We start from the raw sequence: 19,190 nt of genomic DNA on the forward strand, positions 1-19,190 counted from the left end.
TTCAAGAGGATGTTGTTTGGTAGAAAATGTCATCAGGGCCTCTCCAGTTCTGATACTCCCAACTACGAGATCACCTTCTCCAAAAAACATACCACCAAGGTCATACTGAGCTGCCATCACGGTCAATAAGACTCTCGTCATTTACATTTATTTATTAGGCTGACACCTTTATCCAAGGTAACTTACAACATTTAAGACATAATTGGTTGCATTTCTGTTGGTTTATCCAATTGGAGCACAGGCAGGTCAGGTGACTTGCTCAGGGTCACACAGTGTCAGTAGCAAGATTTGAAACCTCAACCTCAGGGTCTGAAGTCCAAAACGTTAACAGCAACACCACACTGCCTGTCTATGTCTGCCTCATCATAACTTGCAACACACTACCAAAGAAAGAAAAATTCCCCATTGCCATCATTGTTCCTCCAGCGAGTTCTGCAATTGCTATCTCCATACAGAATTTGGAAATTTCCAAACCTGCTCATACATAATGAAACATATTTTGCATTCCTGAAATATGTCTTTTGTTTTTTTCTTTCCACGATAATGGCTCTCTCACCTTTTTATACTAGTCCCCAGACTTTAGTAATCTGCTTAATTAGCCACAAAAAGAAAACCAAAACCAAGATATGTAATGAAATCAAGTGAAAGAAAATATATACAAAACAAACAGGGATAAAAAGTAAAAAAAAGGCATTGTGTAAAGCTTTAACTCAGAAATGAATGAAGAAAACAAACAAAAGCCTCCTATGATTTCTCCTCCTATTAGATTTGATAAATGCTATTAATACCAAAGGGAAATTTAGATAGATATAGCATACAGCAGCAGAAACATACAAAACAAGGATACTGACTCATAGTACAGATAATACAGCCAATCAATCAATCATGTATATTGTACAAAATGACCTTAAAGAGTGGAAGTATTTAATTTGGGATGTCAGGAGGAAGCATTGAATTAGTTGATAGCAGTGGACAGAAACGATCCCCCAGAGGAGGAATGGACCTGTGGCTAAAAGTGCTCCAAGAGAGTGCCACCTGGAAAGGATGGGGAGGATTTTTCATGTTGGCACTTAATTTTGCTGCCCTCCTCTTTTCCACAACAGTTTCCAGTGTATCTAGATTTGATCCTGTGATTAAGCAGGCTTTCCTGATAAGTTTCTTTAGGCATTGTGCATCTTTTCAGCTCAGTTGCTTTCCCAGGAGACCTCAGCGTTGAACAATACACTGCATGCTACAGACTGATAGACTGTTTGAGGGTTGCCTAATTCTTGTGTCTATTTCTGCACGGTCATGGCCATATTGTTTACAATCACTATTCCTGTCATCATGTTCCACCTATAAAAGATACCATTTACAGTATGTATTGGACTGAGAGAACAACCTTTTTTCCTCAGATATATTTTGCAATAATAGAAGGAAAAAGAATATTTGATCAGGCAGGGCTGTCTTAACAGCATTATAGGCCCCCAGGCAAAGCAGTGCACTGGAGCCCCTACCTACACAACAACTCAGCAAGTCACAACATACATAGATTAGCATGGGGTCCCTATGTTCGTGGGGCCCCCAGGCAACTGCCTAGCATGCCCATGCGTTAAGATGGCTCTGAGTACTTTTGAGTTTGATGTTTTGGATAGATTTTTTTGATTTTTGACACTTGGTTTTTCAAGATTTTTCTGACCCCTGCCTGTTCTACTATTATTATCTGACTCTCCGCTTCTAATATTTTTCATTTCCTGGTCCATTTAATCTTACAACTTTTGGATTTTTCTTTCTTCACTACAGCCATAGCAACACATGCTTAAATAAACTGATCAGAAAGGCCAGATGCATTAAAGGCTTAACACTAGATTCATTGGAGGGTGGCCCAGAAAAGAGCATAACAGCAAATGAGACGTCATCATGACCAATGCCGCCTTTGCCCTCAATGGTATGTTGAATCGAACACCTGTAGTCGCTGGCTCACGTACTAAGGGGTGCTCTTTATATGCAGAATGCCATCACACTGTATAAGCCTTACTCACATCATGTCCATCTTTAGTGTAATCATAGTGACAATATTTCTTTTAATTATTTTGTAATCAGTATTATTATACAGCTAGAATAGTTCTGGGACTTGCACCTAGTCTGCAATTTGTTCCGTTATGAAAATGAAATATATTGTAATATGTCAATAACATATGTGAACATACGTTTCAATAAACAATGTAGCATGTATCTGAAAATATGAAGAGGTCTATTCATTTTTTACATTTAAGTTGTCTCACTTAAAAGTTTTCCAATGTTGTATCTGTCCTGGTGTCTATATAAACACAGGGAACTCCAGTTTCTGCATTATATCTTGCCTGAAGAAGGGGCTTGAGTTGCCTCGAAAGCTTGCATAGTGTAATCTTTTTAGTTAGTCAATAAAAGGTGTCATTTTGCTTGACTTCTCACTATGAAAATATATAAAACATGCATTTCCCTTAATATATTGTAAGAAAGACAGTTTCAAATATATTGCGTATGACATGCAGTATACTAGGTGACCAGACCCAGCACAGATCATTAATGTCTTATCTTCTTACTTGGAAAAAGCTAATCTCGGCTGTCCCAATCATTCCAATTTATTTTGAGCTGTCTGTAACTCACTGAAAGTAGTTCAAGTAGGTCACTCCGCCAGCATGTATAGGCTTCAGTCTACATTCTTATTACTTGCTTGTACTCGGTTAATAATCGGTTTATAGTTTGTGTTTTGTCACATTGTGTTTTGGTCTAAAATATGTCTCAATAAAAGAAACACCTATAAGACAGCTATTGAATGATATTTTCCATGCTAAGTCAATATAGTTTTAGAATATACAAACATGACAGGTATCCTGAAATATTCATTCCAAAATATATTACACAGTATAACTGCTTTTGTTAGAGCAAGCAAGCAGCCAAAAATCACAGGGAAAACATCTGTAGACAAGTTAGCCTCAGCCAGGGATTGGCAGTTGTTGGTGGACCACAAACATCAGCTCACGTTCCCCAGCCACTTTGCCCAGTCATCTTGTCTGAGGTAACTAAGCAAGCGATGATGGATCTGACAGTCCTGTGGGGAAAAACATCTGGAAGAGGCTTCTGAGAGGAAGCACACCAAATATGCAAGACTGGTCAGGCAATGTCAGCAAGTGGGATGGAGAGCCAAATACCTCCCTGTGAAAGTTTGCTACAGGGGCTTTGTAGCCCACTCCCTAATCAAGGTCTTCAGTTTTCTGGGCCTAGTAGGAGGTGGGAGGAGGAGAGCCATCTGCAAGACCTCTGAAGCTGCAGAGAGAACTGTTGAAGAGAATTGAGAGTTGGAATCTAAGTAGCTAGCGTGCACAATGGACACAAGCTGGGGTTTCATCTGTCACAGCTGAGTCATCAAGATTGGGGTGTATGAGGCTGAAAGACCAGAAACACCCGATGATTCCAGGAACATCACTGATGATATATCCAGTAGCATCTGTAGATGTGTTTGAATACTAAGTAGCATTTATAGTATATTTAAAAATATAGTTTAATATTTTCTAAAATTTATCTTACAGTATATTATTCCTAGTATTTTAAAATGTATGAAACATATTCTTATATTTTGGAAAATATATTGCAATATAAGAAAATGACAATAACTTATATATTCTACAGAGGACTTCAGGGGTGGTGCAGAGATAGCGCTACTGCATTGCCGTAAGGAGACCAGTCTGGGTCCTACTAGTGTAGAGTGAGTCTGCATGTTCTCCCGTTGATCATGTGGGGGTGCTCTAGTTTCCTCCCATAGTCCAAAGACATGCAGGTTAGGTGAACTGGTGACACTACACTGGCCCTAGTGTGTGGTTGCGGTGTGTGTGTGTGTATGTCTGTGTTCATCCTGCAATGGACTGGGGCCTTGCTAGGGTTGGTTCCTTCCTTGTTCCCAATGCTATCTAGGATAGGCTCCAGCCCAAGCCCCACACCTTCAACCCCCCACCAGGTGACCCTGGTGTGGAATAAACAGGTTAGAAACTAACACAAGATTTTAGTACACTGAAGAATATCTACTACATAATAAAATGCTAAGGGTTGTGTGTATGTGTGTGCGTGTTTGTGTGTGTGTGTGTGTCCAGTGTTTCAGAGCAATCTGATTGGTCAGTTTGGCTTAGATGATGCAGTTGAAAGAGGAAGTACAAGTATGAGACACACAGAGACGAGTAAAGGCATAGTAGGCATGTTGACAGTCACCTTTAAAGACAGAAAGTATAAAACCAGACAGGAGGCAAGTAAGATGTCTCAAAATGACAATGCCTGAGAAGCAGGTTTTACAGGAACACGCTCAAGAGCGGAAGCACCAGGCAAGAAAGCTTCAGACACATAAAGATACAGAGAAAAGCTACTGAAAGTACACATGGGGCAAGAAATTTACAATATATTTTAAATTTATTCATAACATGGCCAGTAATTTACATATTTTACAATACATTTCAGTATACTGATGGATATTGTGGTACATTCACCCTTGAAGTACTTTATCACATATTTTGAAATATATTCATGTGGGTAGTAATATCTCTCTATTATATAAAAAAATCCAGGGACGAGGTGATACTTTTTAGCCTGGGACGAGATGTGACTTTTTCAGAGAGATACTTCCAAGTCCAGCGAGACGAGACTTTGTGGCAAAAGATTTAACCACGGCCGGGGCCGGAAATAAAAGACAAAGAGTAGATGACACATGACAACGACGTAAAGAATTCAAAAACGTTGGCGCGATACACATGCAGAGCAGGTCAGAGATAATGAAAGTGCTAAAATTCGAAAGTCTCAAAAAAATGATAGTAAAGATCACATTAGCGCAAACAAACGGAAACATGAAATAAAGGAACAGCGAAAAGAGATTGAATATATTGTTTGGATTTAAACTTTAAGTCGGAGACTTATAGATTGTCTAATTCGTGTTCCCTTCAGGGAAAAGTAGTGTTTCTTCCCAATGAAGAGGCGTATCCGCGAGAATTAAGATTTGTTGTTTGGTGAAAGTGAAATCCACATACGTGAGTGGCAGAGACGCGAAGTGGCGGGGGCGTAGCGCAGGCCAGGGGGTTGGCGAGCATAGCAAGCAGGGGACAAAACCCCCTAGTATTTTTTAAAATAGATTTTACATGTATTTCATTTTTTATATGGGTTTTTAATGTTTTGCACTATATTTTTATGTTCTGTTTTGTTCCTGTAGCAAGTGTATTTCTCTTCCAAGTTAAATAAATTACTGTCTGTCTATCTGTCTATCGCTCAATCTACCGCCCACCTTCTGATCCCACCTCAAAGAAACCATGCACTGTGTTGCACCTCTGTCTTATCTGAATGAGCAGCTTAGTACAAATAATGTTAATGTAATAATAAATGTGCCTTCAAACGTAACTATTAATGACTTACTTGGGATCAGCAGGACTTGTTAATGTCCTTTCCCAACACAGTCCAATACTTTAGTGAAAAATATGCATACTGATAGCACAATGTTTTTACATTTTATTAAACAAACCACAACAATTATAATTGAGTGTGTGGTTTTATATAAAAGAGTTAAGATCGCAGCACTGTATTTCTGTATCTCAGATATTCTTGATGTACTTATCTTAATCTCTCGTGACAAAAAACATTCAGTAGTTCTGTTTTACGCATAAGTTTATTGGCAGTACATTTTTTTTCCAATATTTACGCACAAACACACACATACGCACATAAAAGATTAGCTTTAATCTGTAAGCATTATTTAGTCTACACAGTAGCACAGCCCACACACGTAGAAGCATTTACTGATGTTCATGCATGCAGATGCAATTTTGGGTAGAAGTTCCAGATCATTTTCTCTGTCTTGAAGAATACACAATTTATTTGAAGCCTGGCAATTTATGCTTCCAGCTCAAATTACAGACAAGGAAGTGGGGATCTCTGCCTCTGGGGTCTGTAGTGAGTAGTACGGGAATCAGACTGTCCAGGATATGTATTTGATGTGCTGGAGGGCTTCTGTGGTTACTTGTATCACCACAATTATAATGAGGCACAGTCGTTCCCTGCTCTATGTGCCTCACTTGGCCTAGTGTTTAAAGATTTATGTAAATTGTAAAGCTTCACTTCAGTCCATGTCACTGACTTACTGTGTCATAATGGCCAAGTCCCTTAACCAGTGCTGAAGTGGTACAAATATGGAAAGAATTGTTCTATGAAATGAATGATATAAGTAAGTCACTTTGGGTAAAAGTGTCAGGTAAATAAATAAGTGTGAATGATTGAAAAATATGATTGTGGCAGTATAATACATTGGTTAAAACATTGAACTTTAAGTTTAAGGGCTGCTGGTTTTATGTTTGTCCTGTCAGCATCAGACCCAAGGCAGGAATGAGCCCTGTCTCCACTGCATCACAGGGCACACTCATCTGCACAAACACACCTACACCCACTCATGTTGGGCCAGATTACAACACATTTTTGGGATGTGTGCAAAAAACATAACCACTTCATTTTTGAAATTTGCTAGTCGCTATCTACTCACATATGAACGGAATCCATCCATATTACTAACCGAGAATGGCAAACCGGATGGCATGGACGCAGGTACACGGCGATGCGACCATGAGACGTACTGCGCAGGCGCATACAGCACACGTCTCATACACCGCAAGCGAAGTCGTATCCACCACACACGAAGGAGTCACGGCCCAAAAACGAAAGAGCTCAACTGACATGAATGAGAAATGAAGCAACAACGCGCCCATAACTAACGACTACCGACACAGCCACACAAAAAAGAGGATTCTGCGCTGCAGCCCAGATTCAAACGGAAGAGGCTACGGCGGCCCCACAGGTCCACAATGATAGTGCAGAGAGCGCAGGTGTCACCGCCATATTGTGAGTGGCACTACTACGGAAGGCGCAGGCGTCACCGCCATATTGTGAGTGGCACTACTGCGGAGTGAAGTTAGGAATAATGTGCTGCTTGGGATTGTACAAACCACTGAACGCTTTACACCGAATTCAAACACAATACAGCTCAACGATACAAACACGAGCCCACCTGGATAAGATCAATGAACGCAGGCACCTACAACGCGCGTCTGAAATGCCGCAAGCAAAGCGGGCACGGCTCCAAGACGAACAAGCTCAACTAATGTATTTCAGGATACCCAACACCGGGGGTAGGCGAGCGAAGCGAGCAGGGGACGGAGCCCCCCTTGTCACTTTAATAAAAGGATAAGTGTCTGTGTGCCTGTGTATATGTGTTCTCATACAGTTGCTCTGTCTCTATCATTCCAACAGATGGCACTTCACATATATTTGTAGTAATAAAATACACTGCACTTGTCATTCCAACAGATGGTGCATAACAAACATTATTCCTGCATTTATTTACTATACCAAATGGCATACAACAGAGATATATGCATTGCATTTGTCATTCGAACAGATGGCACATCATAAAAATTGGTAGAAATTATTTTATTACGGCAAATGTTTGCAAATGACAAATGCAATGCATTTTACTACTACATGCATTACAAAATACATTCTAATAGATGGTGCACTGCAAACTTTAACACTGATGTCTAAACTGATTATTTAGATTTCAACCCATTTTAGATGGGTACAAAATTAGTATATAAATATAAATACTAATGTCTGTCTGTCATGTGATTACTTTTGAACTACTGAAGCTAGAACTTTGATCACTATCTAAATGGAACCCTCCTGACCTGATGCATTCTGAAAATTCAAAAACATTTAGGTAGTGGCAACCTTGGAAGAGTGATCTGTGGTTATGTATTTATTATGGCAAAGAGAGCTTAAAAACCAAGTGACAAGGCAGAAAGAAAAAGAAGAACAATGACATCTGCTTAGTTTCAAGCAAATCGCAGAGCCCATTTACAAACACATCACAGAATGCAAGCGATAAAGTGACGCAGAACAACAAAGAATAAGCAGACAAGACACTGAAGCATATAGACAAGCAAGAAGTATTGTAATTCTGACTATAGCCTGATGTGTTCTTGAAATTAAAAAAAATTTAGTACACGGAAACTTGCCTGCCACGTAGCAGATGATTAGAAACATTCACTGTAATAAAACCATGGACCCCACAAGTCCCTTGTATTAATAATCTTCCAGGACATGATGTATGCATGCTCAGAATTCAATTTCAAGTGTAAGTATTGAGTTTCTCGATCACTGAACTTTATTAAACACTTTATTAAACACCATAAAGGACAGCAAAGTGACCGGTGGTCATGTGTTACGGCAAAGTGATTGCAAAACCAAGTGAAAACCAACAGAAAGAAGAGCAGACAGGAAAAGAATAGCTGCAACATCTGCTGAGTGTCATGGCAAATCACAGATGGTGATTAAGTGACGAGAAACTAGTAGCAATAAGAAAAGACACTCAGCCAAGAAGTAATCCCTAGAAGAGTGCAGTTTAGCAGCAGACAAACAAAATGGCTCATACGCATGCAAAGCAAAGTCCAGAATTCACAATCCAGGAATCCCAAAGACACAAAAATAAGATGACAACAATCATTCATAAGCGCTGTTTTCACATCCTTAGATCAATGATAGTTTGATGACCACTGCTTTGGAAAGTTAAGTCAACAGTATGATCACTGTGAAGCCCTATTCTTTAATGGTGAATAAAAAAGAATGTTTTACTGTACTAAAATGGAAACTTTCAGCTTGCTCTACAGTATATGAGCCACTTTTATTTTAGGACCAGAGGTCAATGTGTTTTACTAGTAAAGGATAACATGGTGGAGATATCTAAAGGTAAACTGGCTGTATTTACACTTTGAAATGAACTGTGACCCATTAATCTTAAATTCCAAATCTATGAATTGCAAAGCTGTCTTCATTTCACTTTATTATTCATATAAATTAGTGTCTGATGATTCTTTTTTCCTCATTAAATGCTTAAGTATTGCCACAGCATGTCAGTGCCACCAGTCCAGTTTTAACCCAGTCAGTCCAAACTTTCTATACACATTCACCTTTATTTTAATCTTACAACCTAGTTTTCAACTTTTGACGTGAGTTTCAAATTATTTTAGTTGATATTTTTGTGGGTGGTGAGTACAGATAGTGATCTGGTATCGGTCCAAGTTTAGGGCCCTGCTTGAAGCTCTGTGGCCTGCTGTTTGATATATTAAATTTCACAGCCCACGTTTCTCCAGTTTCACACTTGTTTGCAGGATTGCTTGGTTGCCACAATTCCTCCCTCCTTTCTCCTGCTTAAGCATGATAAACACCCTCCACCCCCATGACAAGATAAAGACTTTTAATAATCCTGCATGCCAAATATGTAAATCATACTTTAGACTTGCTATACTTTGTGCAAGACTGTCAGGCAGACTGTGCACTTTGTGAGGCTCAAGGTCTGTGTCACTGATATGGATGTTTGCAACACTGGAGCACCACAAGGAACAGTCCTGTCTCCTTTTCTCTTCACTCTGTACACCTCCGATTATAAACATAACACCGGGTCATGTCACTTGCAGAAATTCTTAAATGATTCTGCACTTAAAAGATGTATTAATAAGGGGGGGGGGGGGGGGGGGGGTGAGACAGAAGAGAGGAGTCAGGTGGAAAACTTTGCTTTGTGGTGCATAAAGAATTGTCAGAAACATAACATTAGAAAAACCTAGGAGCTGGATACTGACTTTCGACGCCCCAAGCAGCCTCTACACCCAGTTACTGTGCAGGGAGTGGATGTAGAGGCATTGAATTGCTACATGTACTTAGCGGTCTAGATCAATGACAGCTTGGACTGGTCTCGTAACACAGGAACTATATAAGGATGGGTAGAGCAGTCTCTTTTTTCCTTAGTAGACTTTATTCCTTTAATGTGGGTACTGACATTCCCTGCATATTCCATAACTCTCTGATGGCCAGTGTGATATGCTGGGCTAGTAATATTACTTCAATATTAAATTACAATTACTAAAATAACAAGCTAATTAAGAAAGCAGACTCATTTGTGGACTTGCTGGAGGCAGCAGCAGAGGAGAGAATGAAGACAAAGTTGAGTGCCATTATGAACAATGTTGTACATTCTCTCTCTGAGACGCGAATACTGAGGAGTTTCAGCCAACAAATTATTCTGCAGAAGGGCATCAGGAAACGCTACAGGGGCTTCTTTATTCCAACAGCAACACACTCATATAATGTGTCACTGCCAAGTTATTAGTTCTGTTACTTTTTAGTCATTCTTAAGCATATTTCACAGGGTTTTGTTTGTTTGTCATTATATATTATTCATTGAGCTTCTGTAAAAAGACAATTTTCCCCCTGGAGAAAAATTCTATCCGTCTATTTATCTATGACCTTGCATGCACCTGGGATTTTTCAGACCTTGTGCTCTTGTGACTAAGTTCCTGGACATTTAACTGCCAGGTTGTCCATTCAAACACACCCTTAAGCTCACTGTGTTGTTCCTTAGCAAGTCAATCAAGCAGCATGTGCTTCAATTTCAAAAAAGCAAATATATACAAAACGTTATTATGCTGTTCTTTATTTAAACAAAGCTTTTCATGGAATTTAAACTGTTTAGTAGCTCTGAAATAACTTGACAGAGCACCAAATATCTGGCAGCGCTTCACTTGAGCAACACCTGATCACTACTCAAGCAGTAAAGTTCATAAAAATAAAAAAACAACTGAAAATAATAGCACTGTCGTCAGAAATATAACTTTAACCGCAAGCACACTTCACACATAAAGAACTGTGCTGGCAGAACCTGCTACACATTCCTTTCATAAGATTGATATTAGAAGCTGAAAATTATTCAGTACTGACTGGCATCTTGATATATCGGTAACACAGGGCAGCGCAGTGTTCTTTTTGAAAAGAAAGGAAAAAAAAAAAGAGCTGTATTGTTTTCTCCTGGTTTGACCCCGCTACAGAGAACATCCCGTCCCAGGGTTATAAATAGCACCGCATGCGTCACTCGCTGAGAGACTGTTCTGCTAGACACGCGATGACTAACCGCAATACGAAACTAACAGACTTTTATGTTAGCAAACACTCTCACGGTGCTGGGGAGAAAGAGAGGGAGGGAGGGAGAGAAACCGCGCAGGCGAGTTCAGGCACTACGCTGGCACAACCTACTACTACAGCGGCAGCAGGCTGAGGTGGCCATCTGGAGGACCGTCCTTTTACATGCGCCTGCGCAAAAGTGAGAGCGAGGCAGGGGCGGAGAGTGCGGAAGCGTGCAACACAGTGAAGCTGCAGACCGACTCCCCCCTTACCAAAGCTTTGCCCCCCCCCCCCCCCCCCCTTCCCTTGAGGGTTCATTACGGCTCCCAGACTGGACATTGAAGACAAAAGAACAGATTAGGCTAATCGCAAGATTTAAGTATCAGCAGGTCGTTATGTTTTTCTTTTGGATTTTTGACTTTGTTTTTACTTTCTTCCTTGGTACGTACTTATTTCAGCACCCCTTGGTGTAAACCAAAGCGAGAACTTAATGTTACCACGGGGGAAAGATTTACATTGTTTTAAGATAAGATTCAGGTGATCAGACTTAACTTATCGTTTGTTTATTGCAGCATTCACTGCAAGGTAGAATCAGATTGATGACGGGACGCTGATTTCTCGTATATCTCACTGCAAGGTAGAATCAGATTGATGACGGGACGCTGATTTCTCGTATATCTCACTGCAAGGTAGAATCAGATTGATGACGGGACGCTGATTTCTCGTATATCTAACTCATTTATTGCGCAAATTCTCGAGGAGACGCCATTTCAATGCAGTGTACTTTAGGTGGCACTGGGCCTAATTAGGGATGCCCATTATCTTAATAGGGGCGGCACGGTGGCGCAGTGGGTAGCGCTGCTGCCTCGCAGTTGGGAGATCTGGGGACCTGGGTTCGATTCCCGGGTCCTCCCTGCGTGGAGTTTGCATGTTCTCCCCGTGTCTGCGTGGGTTTCCTCCGGGCGCTCCGGTTTCCTCCCACAGTCCAAAGACATGCAGGTTAGGTGGATTGGCGATTCTAAATTGGCCCTAGTGTGTGCTTGGTGTGTGGGTGTGTTTGTGTGTGTCCTGCGGTGGGTTGGCACCCTGCCCAGGATTGTTTCCTGCCTTGTGCCCTGTGTTGGCTGGGATTGGCTCCAGCAGAACCCCGTGACCCTGTGTTCGGATTCAGCGGGTTGGAAAATGGATGGATTATCTTAATAGGCCCATCTTTGTGATAGAAGAGAAAAGCCTTCAATGTGCAAATAAACACGTTGAACTTGAAATGTGTGGATCAGGACTGGCTGGAGCTGAAAGACAGCAGTACTAAATATCTATCAATCTATCAGTCATTCAGAGTCAGTCATGTTCATCTCAAGAGAAAGCCACATATGCACAGAGAGAATGAGCAGACTACACACAGACAGTGACTCTAAGCCTGGGCTCTGGAGCTGTGAGCCTACTGCAATAACCAAAGGTCTGCTAGGTGCCCGTCTCTCTATTAAGGTCAGGGTTCATTTGCAATAATACCAGCAATAATCTGCATAGCCTTGATATATTTGAAATATTGTGGAGAGAGGTATACCAATAAAAAAAAGATTTTACACATTTTGTAAATACTAAGGTGCTTATCAAATTACACTGCTTAGAGAAGGAGACATATACATAAATGTTTTGCAATTTTTTTTTTAAATAAAATAACGTTTTATCAAATTATAAAAGTATGCATTTTCTAATCTTAAACTACCTTGGATAGAGATATACAAAATGAAATTTTGTAGAGAAAATCTTTTTATTAGGCAAAACTACAAAAAAAAATTCTTATTAAATAAATATGAAATATGTAAATTATTTTAATTTCCTACTCTAGAGTAATCCATATTTAAATACATTCTTAAAGCAATTCTTAAAGACTTCTCGTCTATTTCTACAATAGTTAAAAAAAAATTTATGCCAACAATAATTTACACTTATTGCAAAGTTCAGTTCAACAGGGAACTACTGCCATTTACACCTGTGTGGAGAGTCTGTTAGTATAGTGGATTTTTTCCAGCAGCTTTTCTACTTACTACAATCACATCAATAACAAAATTATTTTTTTGTTTGGGTATTAATCTTATGCTGTTACAAATCAATCAGGCGCTTACATTTTGGAAAAATCAGTTACACACTGGGTGGCACAGTGGCGCAGTGGGTACGCATCCTGGGTCTTTCCTATGGGGGGTTTGCATATTCTCCTTGTGACTGGGTGGGTTTCCTTTAGGTGCTTTGTTTCCTCCCACTGTCCAAAGACATGCAGGTTAGGCGAACTGGCAACACTGGTTTGGTCCTAGTGTATGTTTGGTGTGTGGATGTGTATGTGAGTGTTTGTCCTGGGATGGACTGACGCCCTGTCCAGGGTTTGTTCCTGCCTTGTGTCCTATGCTAACTGGGATAGGCTCCACCCCACACAACTGGATTAAGCAAGTTAGAAAACAGCATGACAATAACACACTGCATTTTTCAATTTAATTTTACTGTGACCCTGAGTTGAAATATGTTATAGAAGAATGAATTATCTGTTCATATTGTACCTGTGGTATTAATAGATTTCTGCTCTGTTAAACCTGTTTGCAGATGACTTTTTCTTAAATGTAGAAAATTAATGTCATGAAAATTACAAATGTGATGCAGCCATATTAAAGTCATTCAGCATGAGATAAAAATTAATAATAGCTGAAGTATCCATTCTTTGCATGGGTTACAAAATTATGTGCATGCTGTTTAAAAACTTGTTGCACCAAGTGTCGGTAATAGACCTCAGAACTGGACCACTGGGTTAGAAAATTGGTGAATGCAATAATAATTCTTCAAGAAACAGTATAGTTTCAACTGTTTTGACATTTTTGCGTTGAGCCATTTAAATGTAACGCACAGAGGTCTTAGATGTACTCAGTGATTTCAGGAGCTGGACACATAACTAAACAAGTGTTATGGAAAGAGGGGTTAGGCAAACATTTGGTAAGTTGTTTTTTTCCCCAATTGCAAACATTACAGTACATATTTTCATACTTTCTTGTTTATTACAGCACAAGAGGAAAGAGGGGTTAGGCAAACATTTGGTAAGTTGTTTTTTTCCCCAATTGCAAACATTACAGTACATATTTTCATACTTTCTTGTTTATTACAGCACAAGAGAGTGGTGACTTGTTACATGTTGGTTGGACATGCAAACAAATGTTTAACAGTACTCTGTATATTTGACAAAACTAATATGAACATACAAAATTTGACAAAACAAATGGAGATCATTCTGTCCATTAAGCCCATTTGTTTAGCTAATAGCAAAGTTGTCTCAGTATCTCATCCAGATTTTTCTTAATGTTATAACTTCTGTATCACTATTCAGTATCATATATTTACCCTTATAAATTAGTATATCATTGAAACATCCAAAGTGACACATAGTTCATAGAAGTTTTATAGTGTAAATAATATCATGCATGTTACTGCTGCATCTTTGAGGCAAGGTTTGAGGACTGGCTCCTGCCTTGAACCCACATCTGTCAAGATAGGCACTGGGATACCTTTCCCTTGACCCTGAATGTGGCTAGTTTAAGATATCCAAGTAACCAAATTTGCACATCTTTGCAACAGCAACACCATAAGTTTATCATTGTCTTATTGTTGTTCATTCCATATGTCAGGCTTTGTCCTAACTATGTTTGCCCTTAAATCATTATCAAAGATTCAACTCCTTGAGCAAAAGAACTTTACTGTAAAGCAATATCAAGTCAGTATTGTCTTTATCAGATACTCCACCCAGTCAAGAATAGAACACACCAGCTCTTCTAATGACGTGACGGCTTCATCGTTTAGGAACATGTAATTTTGCTGTTTGTTAAGCTTCCTTGGGGACACAGATTCCCAGGTCACTTGTCTTCTAACTAGGAAGACTCGCACTTATGGGAATAGTGCTTGGTTAATAAAAACACAAGAGAAAAAGAAGCAATTTCATGCGTTTAGTTCTTCGCTTTGTCACAAACTGATATTTATTGTAAGAGACAATATTTTTAAACAGGGGTGCCTTGGGCTACAATATTTGTAAATATGATTTACATAAACCCAAAGCATTAAGTAATAAAAATATGGAAAATATACAGTTAATGCATATTGTATGGTGTATGTATGGTGATAAAGTAGTATTTCTATGGAGACATGTTGGTAACCTGAGGATGTGTTTTGTTTTGCTCTTCTGTTTTTCTTTGCACTGTGCATGTATTCTACTGCTAATTCCTTATTTTGTAAACTGTTTTGCAACAGTAACTGGAAACTGAATATCAAGTTGTTTAATCAGTTGGAGATGGAGTGTACAGATGAAAAGAAAATGCATCTGCTGGGGTGAGGTCATCAGCGGAGACCCCCAGGGATGTGTGCCTGGACTGTTACTCTTTCCTATTTATAGTTAGGACCTGCCTGTTGGGTTAATTGGCAATTCTAAATTGTCTCAGCCAAAGTGTGTGTGTTATTGGGCCCTGTGACGAGCTGGCATCTTGTTCAGGGATCAGTTTGAGCAAATCTGAGAACATTGCATTGTTAGTGACACAGATTCTGACTTAGTCAGTTAACTTTATCTGTCTAAACTTCTGATATAGAGAGCTACAGCCTTATTATTTTTCCTTATTTTTTCAATCTCAACTCTGCAACCTTGTACCTTTCTGTTGTATTATACATTTTTATTACAATAAAGAAAAAAACTTTCTTTTTTGCTTTGACTTCCTTGGCTGTATTCAGGTGTGTGTCTACTAGCAAGCATCTGCTCAAGGCCATATAAAAATTGACTCACTACTTGATGAGAACAGGGTGTTTTTTTGAATAATTTCAATATAATATCATGTTTGGAAGTTATCAAAATAAAGTATGCAGCATAATCTGTGCTATGTAATAAAACACTACTGTCTCTGTCTGTATGTGTGTCTGGGTCCTCCAAACAATCTGCTTGGTCAGTTTAGTTTTGGTCTGAATGGTCAGTTAAGCTGTGCTTATTCAGTGGTTGGGATTTACCAAGCAACGTTTGCTCACGATATAGTAATGAGGTTGACTTCAAAATGGGAAGTATTTGCAAGAATGCAAATGATGTTTTTACAGCCGGTAATGGAGGCTCATTACAATTAATGATGGTCAGAACGCAGACAGGAGGCGAGTTAGGGTCCTCAGATTGACACTGTCTGAGAAGCTGGCTTTGTGGGAACCCAACTGAGAGAGGAAGTGCTGGTCAACAGAGGTTGAGACACACAAGGATACAGAGGAAAGGTGTAGGAGGAATGTTGAGGGTGCATATGGGGTAAACAAGGTTAAGACACACTAGGCTACCAATACAAGGGGCATCATGTATAAACAGTGCTTACACACAAATGTTTTTTATGCCAGTTTCCACGCACACTTAGAGATTTATAAAAACTAAACTTTGCGTAAAGCCACACACATTTTCATGGTAGCCTAACACCATGCGTATGCATGTTTTTGCTCGGTTTTGCAAACGGGTGGCACCCAGCGTCGATGCAGTGCTACTGTTTCTGTGTGGTGTCCCTTTCTTTTTTAGATTTTCATCCATGACGTGAGATTTATCAGATATACCAAAATTAAATGCATATTGTTTATAAATTTAATTCACTTGATTGTAATCATTTTGTAGCAATTTAATGGCGCACAGAATGGCCAAACTATTCCAACTATCATAGCTGCTTTAACATTGTTAGAAGACATCGCAAATGGAAGAATTAGAAGAGAGCACACATTTATAGATGATGATGATGACTGGCCTCTAAGTCGATTTCGATTTGCAAGAGCTATCCTCTTGGAGCTGTGTGCTGAATGGTGTGGGCTTTACAAAGGCAGACTTTGAGGAATTGTGCTCTACCTGCTTCTTTGCAAGTTCTGTACATCCTCTGGTTTTTAGTCACAGGAATTTTTCAACGTGAACTTGTTGACCGAGTATTTCACAATCATCGTGCCATGCCATTGACTGATTGAGTATTTCACAATCATTGTGCCATGCCAGCTGTATGGAATGGTATTATCTGCTTGTCATCCAGATGTATAAGATTTCCTTACACTGTGGTTGAACTGGCAACATAAATGTGCAATTCGTAGCAACGTCCGGTTTTCCAAATGTAATTGGAGCGGTCAACTTCATGCACAGTGCTATTGCAGCGGCACTGGATAAGTTACATCAGCCAGGGCTGAATCACCAAAAGAATGAGCTGGCATTGCATCATCAATAGCAGGAGAGCCTATAAAAATGGCAACTCTGCACAGTCACAGGTGCTTTTTACAACTAGTGCAGCAAAAAGCAAGCAGTCCTTTTAAGGATAGCCAGTGACTTCAAAGAGCCACATAAAGATCCGAGAATCGAACCGTTGTGGTGCTCAGTGATGATGCTACACTATAAAGGTGCCTTCAAAGAATGAATTTCCTTGTGCAAATAGAAAGCATTTCCAATCTATTAATGTGATGCTCTACAGTCCACAGAAAGTGTGTCACATTGTGCAACCATGTAACATGCTACATAATGTGCCACTCAATTGTGGCTTGCCCATACCTGAATAGATGCAGTATGATGAACCTGAACCTGACCCACCAAATGATCAGCCAAATTGGACAGCGTTTCAGCTTTGTTTGAATGCAATTAATAGAATGTAAAAGCAAGTAATCTGATGCAACATTTATTTTTTAACAAATTAATTTAATTTGTGGTCAGTATCACACAGTACAGCCTTTTATTCCTTAATTCATTGGCAACATCTCTTAAAGCATCCATTATTGCATTTTGTAACTCCAGAACAGCATCTGCTAGCATACAGGAGATAGTCGCCCAGTGGTTTCTGAGGCAGAGGTGTGTATGCAGCCAGCGCCTGAAGATATGCTGGGCACAGCAGCACAATCACCGCATGGAGTCGCAACCTCGGCATGTGGGTCAACTTATTGTCTGTTTTGTGCTTTTATAGCATAAAAGTATAAAAATATTGTTTCAAATATTGCCTGAAACAGAATAAACAGAGGGTGAGATGAGACTCGCCTTTTCATGTTGACTTTGATATTTGACCACTTCTTTTTTATTTTGGGCACTGTGCAACTTTCTGAACTTGAATTTTCGAGTGTCTGCTACTGTATTACTCCATCAATTTCCTTTTGTTGTTTACACCACTGCTTAAGCCAACAAATAGTACTTTTTCCTTGCCTCAACTTCGCATTTGTTGAAATTCTTTTTTCATCCACATGCTTTTGCTATTGTCTTTTAACAAAACACTGAACAGAAGGGGCTATTTATATTGATGTCCATATTAAAATATGCGAAATTCAGGGAGGAGTTGGGGTGCGGCTGTACGTGCATGAGACTGCATTAAAATTCACGTTGATTGGGATTTATAAAGTGGAAGAGCATGGAACTTTGCTTATACACAGTTTAATGCATCTGGATTTTTTTGTGTGCACTCAAATTTCCAGTTTGTCCATATGCCATGTTTAGTGTGAATTTTACACATGGTGTTATACATGAGGCCCAATGAGTAGGAGGAATGCTGCAGGTACACATAAGGCAAGAGAGGTTAAGGCATGTGAAGCTACCGAGTAGAGTGGCAGGAGGAACGCTATGTTGCAATTTACTCTATTACCTGTCCTTTCAGCCCAACCAGCTTGTTAACCATATTCACCTGGATTGTCCAGAATATAATTGAGTTGAGATATTTGTTCCATGTGCCTATGGTTCTTTGTGTAAAACAAAAAAACTTTCTAAAAATTTGTGTGAAATTTACACTTAACAAATTTCCAACCATGTCCCCATGATCTTGTTGAAGAACTTATTTTTTAAAAAGCAAGGATTTTTCTTTATACATTAATATTAAAAACTTTGATTATGTCACCTTATAACCTCCATTTGCTTAAACTGAAAAGGTTCATCTCCTTCAGTCTTGTCCTCATAGCTCAAACCTCTAAGCCCTGGTATCAGCCTTGTTGCTCATCTCTGGATGTTTCTAGTGCTGCCCTGTCTTCTTTATAATTTCGAGACTAAAACTGTATACAGTACTTCAGACGAGGCCTCAGCTTGTACTTTTCATATCATTAACATTAACTGACATTGTCTCAGCCTTCATGATCACTTCTGTACACTGTCTTGATGTACAATAGATAGTGATTAGTCCACTTTGACACCTAGGTCCTTCTAATATGGTACCTTTTAAAGT

General features: G+C 39.4%; 1 protein-coding gene across 1 annotated transcript in view; it reads right to left on the reverse strand.

The window, feature by feature from the left end:
* Nucleotides 1-3,359: 3,359 nt before the first annotated feature.
* Nucleotides 3,360-19,190, reverse strand: part of ubl7a (ubiquitin-like 7a (bone marrow stromal cell-derived)) — a 1,205,533-nt gene continuing 1,189,702 nt past the window's right edge. The window contains exon 12 of the mRNA XM_051920801.1: nucleotides 3,360-3,370. Coding sequence (XP_051776761.1) covers nucleotides 3,367-3,370 — 4 coding nt within the window. The 3' untranslated portion in view covers nucleotides 3,360-3,366. The remainder of the gene's footprint in view (nucleotides 3,371-19,190) is intronic.

The sequence above is a fragment of the Erpetoichthys calabaricus genome, chromosome 17, assembly GCF_900747795.2.
Source record: "Erpetoichthys calabaricus chromosome 17, fErpCal1.3, whole genome shotgun sequence".
Lineage (NCBI taxonomy): Eukaryota > Metazoa > Chordata > Cladistia > Polypteriformes > Polypteridae > Erpetoichthys > Erpetoichthys calabaricus.